This window comes from Leptonychotes weddellii, chromosome 1, assembly GCF_054177405.1.
Source record: "Leptonychotes weddellii isolate Sample4059 chromosome 1, ASM5417740v2, whole genome shotgun sequence".
NCBI classification, from domain to species: Eukaryota; Metazoa; Chordata; class Mammalia; order Carnivora; family Phocidae; genus Leptonychotes; species Leptonychotes weddellii.
This window is the reverse complement of record NC_138369.1, coordinates 16,480,005-16,491,507: the sequence shown is the minus strand read 5'-3', so window position 1 is coordinate 16,491,507 and position 11,503 is coordinate 16,480,005. Positions and strand designations below refer to the sequence as shown.

The 11,503-nt window shown below is 35.1% G+C and overlaps 1 protein-coding gene across 1 annotated transcript in view; it reads right to left on the bottom strand.

Annotated features, from left to right (window-relative positions):
* LOC145717414 (uncharacterized) overlaps window positions 1–11,503 on the bottom strand; it is a 129,798-nt gene that overhangs the window by 38,867 nt on the left and 79,428 nt on the right. Inside the window, exon 3 of the mRNA XM_081805659.1 lies at window positions 10,115–10,155. Coding sequence (XP_081661785.1) covers window positions 10,115–10,155 — 41 coding nt within the window. The remainder of the gene's footprint in view (window positions 1–10,114; window positions 10,156–11,503) is intronic.

The following is an 11,503-nucleotide window of genomic DNA, read 5'->3' as shown; positions in this document are numbered from 1 at the left end:
AATAAAAAAATAAAAAAATAATAAATAGCTTGAATAATAACGAAAATAAAAAACTAATGAAATAGACAAATTTCCTGCAAAATACAACTAACTCAACTGACAGAAAATGAATTAGACAATAATACTAAAGATAGAACATTAGCTCTACCATAACAAAAAAATTTTAAATGACAAATTAGACTTTCTCAAAATTAAAATCTACTCTTCAGAACACAATATTAAGAAAATAAAAAGGCAAACCACAGACTAAAAGAGTATATTTACAAAGATTTATATTCAGAATAAAGAATTCATATAATTCAATTAAAAAAACAGTAAAATATAAGTGAGAGACATGAAAAGACACTACAAGAAAAAATGAGATAAAAGGCCAGTAAACATTTGAAAAAGTGTTCAACTTCTTTAGTCATCAGGGAAATAAAAATTAAGATCATAACAAGATACTACTACCCCATCCATATGAATGGCTAAAATTTAAAATACCAAAAATGAAAAGTGTTGCTGAAAACGTGGGCCAAATGAAACTCTTATACCTATTTTAAACTTAAATTTGGGGAGGGTTCTCACCATTAACTGATAAGAATTGCTCACTGTGCCTAAACTATTTTGCACAAACCATATGGTTTATGATGAACACCTGCTTTCCTTCTGGGAGTGTGGAATTTTGTTATATGCTAGGCAGAGGCTGTTTATGTGACCAGTGCCCAATTAAAACTCTCGGCACCAGGTCTCAAACAAGCTTCTCTGTTTGGCAACATTTCACACGTGTTGTCAAAGTGTTGTTGGGGGAATTAGGTTTGTCCTGTGTGACTCCACTGGGAAAAGACTCTTGGAAACTTGAGCCTGATTTCTCCAGACTTTAGCCCATGCATCTTTTCCCTTTGCTGATTTTGATTTGTATTCTTCACCGTAGTAATTCATAGCTTTGAGTGCAAGTATATAATGAATCCTGTGGGTCCTCATAGCAAATCTTTAAACCTAGGGGTGGTCTGGAAGACTTCCAAACTCACTGAGTAAGCCCGGCACAAAATATCACCTAGCCTTCATTCTTTTCAACATCTACCACTTTCTACCCACCTACAACAACACAAACACACTAATAATAAGGCCCATCAATGGAGTACACTTAACATGTGGCTGTTAGATAAATTCCAAATCACAAACACAAAATTCCAATGCTGAGTAACAATGATAAAAGTCACCTTTAAAAAAAGTTTTCAGTTAGGAGAACTATTGATGACAACTACAGTTTTCCTTCACTTCAAAAAAATTGTTAGGGGCGCCTGGGTGGCTCAGTCATTAAGTGTCTGCCTTTGGCTCAGGTTATGATCCCAGGGTCCTGGGATCGAGCCCCCCATCAGGCTTCCTACTCAGCAGGAAGTCTGCTTCTCCCTCTCCCACTCCCCCTGCTTGTGTTCCCTCTCTCGCTGTCTCTCTTTCTCTCTGTCAAATAAATAAAAATAAAAATAAAATATTTTTTAAAAATAATAATAAAAATAAAAATAATTGTTAGAAAGGTCTCAGTATTACTTGATATTTGACCAAGTCTGTATCAAAATTAATCACTAAAACTAGAAAGTAAATTGAGAAACTGAAATGATAACTTTCAGAATAAATATGAAATCACATCTTCAGGGTTTGATATAAAAGCCATTTGTTTTTTTAACAACTTAATTGAGGTATAGCTGATACACCATAAACTGCAAATACTAACAGTGTAGAATTTGGTGCCTTTTTGGCATAAAGTATATTTACAGTGAAATCATGAGCACAATTAAAGTAAAGTAATTTGCACCACCCCCAAAAGTTTTCTCATATCTTTTTGTAATCCATCCATCTCTTCAACACTATTGGCAGGGAACCACTAAACTTAAGGCATTATAAATTATTAGCATTTTCTAGAATTTTATATAAATCAAATTCAAAATGTTCATCAGAGTTTTCTACACCCCAACCAACAAATTTACATTCCTTAGAATCTGTATCTACTTTCTTCCTTTCACCCATAATCTTTCACTAGATTCTGGCTCTCTGCCACTATCATGCTATTAAATCAGATTCCCTTAAAAGTCACCAATGGCCTTCTAATTGCCAAATATAATAGCCCCTACTCAGTACCCATTCTACTAGACTACTCCACAGTACTTGAAATCATTAATTACCCTTTAAAAAAAAAAAAAACAACAAAACACCTTTCTTCTCCTTAGCCAACTATCACCTCTATTTCTCAGTCTCTGTACTAGTTCCTCTTTTTCTGTCCTTCAAGGTGTTGTCAAGTCTTTAAAGTCTCATTTGCAAGCCCTATGCTATCATAGCAGTAGTTGTTATAGCAACAGAAGCAAATATTTATTGTGCTGTTATCATGTGTTAAGCACTGTGTTAAGAGCTTCATGTAAGATCATTGATTCCTTGTAACAATTCTATGAAATAAGTAATGTTATCCCCATTTCAAATACATACAGAATTAGACAGAACGTACTGAGCCTACATGAACCTACCATTCACCTTTAATGATTATTAACATTTTGCCAATCTTGATTTATTAATCCCCACATACACATTTTTACCTACTACAGTATTTCAGAGCAATTTTAGAATTCATCCATAAACAATTCATAGCTTCAATATGTATCTTTAACAGGTGCTTACTGCTTCTCCAATAAACTCTTTTATATTTTTTCCTTTTTTTTATTAAGTTCTATTAGTACATCATTAGTTTTTGATGTAGTGTTCAATGATTCATTAGTTGTGTATAACACCCAGGGCTCATCAGATCACATGCCCTCCTTAATGCCCATCACCCAGTTACCCCATCCCCCCAATCCCTCCCTTCTGCAACCCGCGAATTATTTCCCGGAGTCCAGACTCTCTCAATGTTTGTCTCCCTCTCTGATTTCTTCCCATTCAGTTTTCCCTCCCTTCCCCTATGGTCCTCTGCACTATTCCTTATATTCCACATATGAGTGAAACCATATGATAATTGTCTTTCTCTGCTTGACTTATTTCACTTAGCGTAATACCATCCAGTTTCCTCCATGTCGATGCAAATGGTAGGTATTCATCCTTTCTGATGGCTGAGTAATATTCCACTGTATATATGAACCACATCTTCTTTATCCATACATCTGTTGAAGGACATCTTGGCTCCTTCCACAGTTTGGCTATTGTGGACAATGCTGCTATGAACATCGGGGTGCATGTGCCCCTTCTTTTCACTACATCTGTACCTTTGGGGTAAATACCCAATAGTGCAATTACTGGGTCATAGAGTAGCTCTATTTTTAACATCCTGAGGAACCTCCATACTGTTTTCCAGAGTGGCTGTACCAGCTTGCATTCCCACCAGCAGTGTAAGAGGGTTCCCCTTTCTCCACATCCTCCCCAACATTTGTTATTCCCTTTTTTTCACTTATCTTTTTTTATAATTTTTTTTATTATGTTATGTTAGTCACCATAGAGTACTCATCATTAGTTTTTGATGTAGTGTTCCATGATTCTAACAGGTGTAAGGTGGTATCTCATTGTGGTTTTGATTTGCACTTCCCTGATGGCAAAACTTTATTTTATAATTATGCTGCATATGGGCGCCTGGGTGGCTCAGTGGATTAAGCGCACATCAAGAGTCTGACTTAATTTCTGCTCAGATCATGATCTCAGGATCGTAAGATTGAGGCCTACATCGGGCTTCACACTCACTGAGGGGTTCTGCTTGAGATTCTCTCTCCTCCCTTCTGCCCCTCCCTCCCTACTCGCTCACTTGTTCTCTCTCTCCTCCCTCTCAAATAAATAAGTACATCTATTTAAAAAATAATTATTATTATGCTGTGTGGCAAGAATAGATCCATGCCTCTGTTAAATGGCAGTTTCCCCGTTGCCAGAGAGAAAATCCAAATTCTTTAGCATTCCTTATATTCTTTGGCATATAAGAGTCTTCAAATATGGATCCACCCTCCCTTTCCTGCCTTACCATCCATCTCTTTCCTGTACTATGCCCTAGCCAGTTTGGACTATCTAACATTCTTTGAACATCTCTTGCAGTTCCATGCCTCTATACCTCTACTTTTGCAATGTAAAACACTCTATAAGGCCCTGTAGCTATCTGGCAGAATTCTAGGTATCCAGTTGACAGTAACTACATAAAAGCTGATCCTGAAACTACAAAATGGGAAATATAAACTCTCTTGAATGTCATTCTTTTCCTCTTGAGCATATGTTTTATAAAAAACACAAAATTATTGTCAAATATCTGCTGTCCTTTTCTTAATCTTATCTTACTCTCTTATTCTTTCTTTATGTATATTCTTAAGAAAGCTAGTATTATGGCGAGCTTAACAATTATGTAACACGACGTTTCACCAGAAGATAATATTGTGTCTCAAAAACTTCTGATTTCTAAAATTATACAGCCAAAATAAGTTCTACCTTATAGTGTATTCTGTAAAAATAAAGTCTTCAAAAAATGCAAAAGACAAAAATCTATCATTCTTAAGATCATTGAGAATAAAACTGAGTAGTATATTTTTCCTACATAATATCCCTCTCTTAAACGTACAACTTTAGCATGTGGTCACAAAAATATATAACTGAAAGGGTATTTTATAATCATCCCACTTTTCCCTTAAGAATGTAACATCTTATTACAGAGTATTCATAGAGAACAAAACAATTAAGCTTTGAGACTTTTTAAAACTGTTTTATAGAAAAAAATGTTTTACCACTTATGGAGATTTCTGAACACTATATTTGCTATCTACTTCAGATATTATTTTATTTGGGCTATTTCGAGTTTTATTTTTAGTATAAGTCATACACAACTCAAGACATAGTAATAAGTCGCCTTTTAATTTTCTTTAACCACTAACAGCTATGAAAAACCTATTGAAATTTTTATTTATTGTGACTATAATATTAAGACAAATAAAAGATACATAGAAATGCATTTTGTATCACTTTAACTGTGTGGAATCACTAAATGATTATATTTTACAAACACTAAAGAATTTTCACCATGGTTCCACAAAATATCATTGCCACAGGAAATGAAATTGTTATTTCCATCTATTAAATTTTTAAAGTTTAAGAATATCAGTACAAAAAATAATACAAATGCAAGCTATTAAAAGGTATACAGATATATTATTAATAAATATACAATAATCTAAGATTCTAAAATGAAGTTGGTATTTCCAAAATGCACAATCTCAGAAGTACCACATTAGTCGAAAGTAAAGAAATTAAAGGAGTCTGATCAGATAAAATGAGCTCAAACATTTAAGATTAATTTGTTTTTTTCATTTTGATTAGCTTATGAAATCACTGCTAAGATTAATTACAAAGTGGCCTCTCCCATAGTCTCTAAACACCTTTGTTATAGGAAAAGGAATTTAGAAAATAGGTATGAGATTCTGAGCACCTTTTCCTCACTCTAAAACAGAACTCTGAGGCACCTGGGTGGCTCAGTTGGTTGAGTGTCTGCCTTCAGCTGCGGTCATGATCTCAGGGTCCTGGGATCAAGTCCCACATTGGGCTCCTTGCTCAATGAGGAAAATGCTTCTCCCTCCCACTCTGCCCCTCTCCCCCCCTACCCAGCTTGTTCTCTCTCTCTCTCAAATAAATAATCTTTTTTAAAAATTAGAAACACAAGAAAAAATTACCTATGAGCAGTGGTTTTCAATCAGGGGAAATTTTACCACCATCACCGTCACCCCACCCCTGGGAGCGGTAGGGGAGGGGGGGCTTTGGCAATGTCTGCAGACATTTTTCATTGCCACAACTTGAGGGGGAATTTGTTACTGACATTTACTGAATAGAGCTCACATATGCTGCTAAACATCTTAAAATGCACAAGACAACTACCCACAATGAAGAATTATCTGGCCCAAGAGGTGAACAATGCCAAGGATGAGAAGCCCTGGCTGGAAGGAATTAAAATTTGAAGATACTGCCTTCTTATAATCATTACCTTATAAACTAACAAACTGAATGATTCTACTGGCAAAATTAGTTAGAACTCTAAACAATTTTCTTTTTTAATAAAAATAGTACATGATAATTTCAATATTTTTCTATATAAGAAAAAATCATTATATATTAAATATTAAGCTACATAAAAAATATAAGAAAAGCTGATAATATTAATTATATGAAAGAGTAGGTAGAAAGAAGTTTTTGTAAATGCATGACTGGAGAAAAATGTTCCTAAATGTATTATATCTGCCATTTAAAATACACTTTTTGATCAAATTAATATTAATTGGTAACAATAAATATATAAAATCTAGTTCATAAAAAGTCATTTAAATTCATATTTTAACAACAATATTGTCATCAACAAGGACATCTAATTGAAAATTATTTGAAAGTTTTTTCCATTTTGTATTTTACTTAACTAACAAATCACTGAACACTACATCAAAAACTATGTACTATACATACAGTGGCTAACTGTTCATAATAAAAAAAAAGTTTTTTCCATTTTGTATTTTAGAAGTAAATTTGTCTTAATAAACACATACCTCCACAAGATTAGGACTATGAATAAGTCAATTTACTTTTATTAAATTATTTATTTTATTGTGTTCAATTAACCGACATATAATACACATTAGTTTTTGATGTAGTGTTCAACAATCACTAGTTGCATATAACACCCAGGGCCCATCACCACACGTGCCCCCCTTAATAAGTTTTTTATTTAAATTCAATTTAGTTAACATATAGTATATATCATAAGCTTCAGGGGTAGAATTTAGTGATTCATCACTTGCATATAACACCCAGTGCTCATTATAACAAGTTCCCTCCTTAATGCCCATCACCAAATTACCCATGCCCCACCCACCTCCCTCCAACAACACTGTTTGTTCCCTATAGTTAAGAGTCTCTTATGGTTTGCCTCCCTCTGTTTTTATCTTATATTATTTTTCCTTTACTTCCCTTATATTCATCTGTTTTCTTTCTTAAATTCCACATGAGTGAAATCATATAATTGTCTCTCTCTGAGTGAATTATTTCACTTTATCATAATACCCTCTAGTTCCATCCACATTGTTGCAAATGGCAAGATTTCATTCTTTTTGATAGCTGCATAATATTCATATATATATATATACACACATATTCTTTATCCATTCATCTATCAATGGACACCTGGGCTCTTACCACAGTTTGGCTACTGTGGACATTGTTGCTATAAACATTGGGGTGCATGTGTTCCTTTGAATCACTATTTTTGTATCCTTTGGGTAAATACCTAGTAGTACAATTGCTGGGTCATAGGGTAGCTCTATTTTTAACTTTTTAAGGAACCTCCATACTGTCTTCCAGAATGGCTGCACCACTTTGCATTCACACCAACAGTGTAAAGAGGGTTTCCCATTCTCTGCATTGCCACCAACATCTTCTGTTTCCTGACTTGTTAATTTTAGCCATTCTGACTGCTGTGAGGTGGTATCTGATTGTGTTGGTTTTTTTTTTTTTTTAATTCAATTAGCCAAGGTCTTGTGGTTTTGATTTTTATTTCCCTGATGCCAAGTGATATACAGCATATTTTCATATGTCTGTTGGCCATCTGTATGTCTTCTTTGGAGAAATGTCTGTTCATGTCTTCCGCCCATTTCTTGATGGGATTTTTTGTTTTTTGGGTGTTGAGTTTGATAAGTTCTTTATACATTTTGGATACTAGCGCTTTATCTGATATATCATTTGCAAATATCTTCTCCCATTCCACGGGTTGCCTTTCACTTTTGTTGACTGTTTCCTTTGCTGTGCAGAAGCTTTTTATCCTGATGAAGTCCCAATAGTTCATTTTTGCATTTGTTTCCCTTGCCTCTGGAGATGTTTCTAGCAAGAAATTGCTGAGGCTGAGGTCAAAGAGGTTGCTGCCTGTTTTCCTCTAGGATTTTGATGGGTTCCTGTCTCACATTTAGTCTTTCCTGTCTCACATTTAGATCTTTCATCCATTTTTAATTTATTTTTGTGTATGATGTAAGAAAGTGGTCCAGTTTCATTCTTCTGCATGTGGCTGTCCAACTTTCCCAAAACAGTTTGTTAAAGAGATTGTCTTTTTTCCATTGGATGTTCTTTCCTACTTTGTTGAAGATTAGTTAACCACAGAGGTGAGGGTCCATTTTGGGGTTTTCTATTCTGTTCCATTGATCTATGTGTCTGTTTCTGTGCCAGTACCATACTGTTTTGATGACTACTGCTTTGTAATACAGCTTGAAGTCCAGAATTGTGATGCCTCTAGCTTTGGTTTTCTTTTTCAACATTACTTTGGCTTTTCAGGGTATTTTCTGATTCCATACAAATTTTAGAATTGTTTCTTCCAGCTCTGTGAAAAATGCTGGTGCTATTTTGATAGGGATTGCAATGGATGTGTAGACTGCTTTGGGTAGTATAGCTATTTTAACAATATTTCTTCTTCCAATCCATGAGCATGGAAGGTTTTTCCATTTTTTTATGTCTTCCTCAATTTCTTTCATAAGTGTTCTAAAGTTTTCAGAGTACAGATCTTTTACCTCTTTAGTTAGGTTTATTCATAGGTATCATGGTTTTTGGTACAACTGTAAACAGGATCGATTCCTTGATTTCTCTTTCTGCTGCTCCATTATCGGTGTATAGAAATGCAACAGACTTCTGTCCATTGATTTTATATCCTGCCACTTTGCAATTCCTTTAAGAGTTCTACCAATTTTGGGGTGGAGTCTTTGGGTTTTCTACACAGAGTATCATGTCATCTGCAAAGAGTGAAAGTTCAACTTCTTTACCAATCTGGATGCTTTTTAGTTCTTTTTGTTGTCTGATTGCTGAGGCTACGACTTCCAGTACTATACTGAACAACGGTGGTGAGAGTGAACATCCCTGTCGTGTACCTGACCTTAAGGGGAAAAGCTCTCAGTTTTTCCCCACTGAGGATGATATTAGCTGTGGGTCTTTCATATATGGCCTTTATGATGTTGAGGTGTATTCCCTCTATCCTTACATTGTGGAAGATTTTTATCAAGAAATGATGCTGTATTTTGTCTAATGCTTTTCTGCATCTATTGAGGGATTGTGATGTATGATGTTGATTGGTATGCGGATATTGAACCACTCCTGCCACCCAGAAATGAATACCACTTGGTAGAGGTGAATAATCCTTTTAATGTACTATTGGATCCTATTAGCTAGTATCTTGGTAAGAATTTTTTTTAAGATTTTATTTATTTATTTGTCAGAGAGAGGGAGAGTGTGAGTGCACAAGCAGGGAGAGCAGCAGGCAGAGTAGGCAGGGGGAGAAGCAGGCTCCCGACTGAGCAAGGGGCCCGATGTGGGATTCAATCCCAGGACCCTGGGATCATGACCTGAGCCGAAGGCAGATGCTTAATGGACTAAGTCACCCAGGCATCCCCTTGGTAAGAATTTCTCTATCCATGTTCATCAGGGATATTGGTCTGTAATCCTCATTTTTAATGGGTTCTTTGTCTGGTTATGGGATCAAAGTAATGCTAGCCTCATAGAATGAGTTTAGAATTTTTCCTGCCATTTCTATTTTTTGGAAAACCTTCAGAACAGGTATTAATTCTTCTTTAAATGTTTGGTAGAATTCCCCTGGGAAGCCACCCAGCCCTGGATGCTTATTTGTTGGGAGATTTTTGATTACTGCTTCAATTTCTTTGCTTGTTATGGGTCTGTTCAGGTTTTATATTTTGTCCTGTTTCAGTTTTGGTACTTTATATGTTTCTAGGAATTCAGCCATTTCTTCCAAACTGCCCAATTTGTTGGCATGTAATTGTTCACAATATTCTCTTACAATTGTTTGTATTTCTTCGGTGTTGGTTGTGAGGTTAATTTACTTTTTGTCAAATACTTGAAGGAAAAAATATTAAATGTCCTAAATAGGCTTTATCAAAAGAAGCTTTGTAGCTATGATCATACATGCATTTTCTGCCTTTTAAAAAAAGCATTTTAATATTGCTGACACAGAGCAGGGTCTGATACAGCTCTGTAAAGAAAGAATGAGTGTGGCTATTGTAAAAGATTAAAAGATGGACAAGTAATAATTATTTTTATATCAAATAAACATACAGGTAACTTCCTACATTAGAAACGGTAACAATAAACTTTTCATTACCTTTACATTTGGCTTCTTTGTTGAAACTCCTCTGTACCAACCTAAAACAAAGCAGACAAATGATATTAAATTCATATTGTTATTTCCTATAAAACACATAATGTGAGTATTTTAGGGGGAAAATAAATGCAAAACTTTCTAGTAAAGGCTCACTACTTGTGCCTTTATTAATAGTAGTTTACTCTAAAAGGAACAGTCTTACAATAAATACATTTCCAATTTTCTTCAAAAGGTACAACTTTCAACTGAATAAAGCCCAAAAAATTAAAAAAGACCTCAGAGAATATATACTTCAACTCTATGAAAATTCCAGATGAAATTGTTAGGGGCAGAAAAATGCCAAAATCATACAGCTTTTTTGGTTGAAGATAGAGACTAGAGCCCAGACTTCCTGTTTCCTGGTCTTATTCAGTGTCCCATGCACAAAACTACACTACTCTCATTTCTTGGCTTTCCAAATGCTAAAATTGACTTCTGTGATTCAGTTATTCCCTCTCAGCATTCATACACAGGAATAATAATCAAAGTTTCAATTACACAATAAAAACAATTTTCAGAGAAAGGAAATTTCATTACCAAATTTTCTCAATTCCAATCTATTATTTTTAGAGTTTTATTATACTTTCTCTGCTTGAGTTTAAGAGGAAAAAGTTCCAGTGAGCTGTATTGAAAGGAGGATGATGAAGAAAAGGAGATGATTGATAATAGCTAGTAATACTTGAGATCTTACTGTTCTTAATTCCATGTACTGGAATTGAGAGGTTGTTCTATGTATTAACCTTTTTTTTTTTATTATGTTATGTTAATCACCATACATTACATCATTAGTTTTTGATGCAGTGTTCCATGATTCATTGTTGGCATATAACACCCAGTGCTCCATGCAGAACGTGCCCTCTTTAATACCCATCACCGGGCTAACCCATTCCCCTACCCCCTCCCCTCTAGAACCCTCAGTTTCTTTCTCAGAGTCCATAGTCTCTCATGGTTCGTCTCCCCCTCCAATTTCCCCCCTTTCATTCTTCCCCTCTTGCTATCTTCTTTTTTTTTTTAACATATAATGTATTATTTCTTTCAGAGGTACAGGTCTGTGTTTCAACAGTCTTACACAATTCACAGTGCTCACCATAGCACATACCCTCCCCAATGTCTATCACTCAGCCACCCAACCCTGCCACCCCCCACCACTCCAGCAACCCTCAGTTTGGTTCCTGAGATTAAGAATTCCTCATATCAGTGAGGTCATATGATACATGTCTTTCTCTCATTGACTTATTTCACTCAGCATAATACCCTCCAGTTCCATCCATGTTGTTGCAAATGGCAAGATTTCATTCCTTTTGATGGCTGCATAATATTCTAGGAGCTGGTTCTTTGAAAGAATTGACA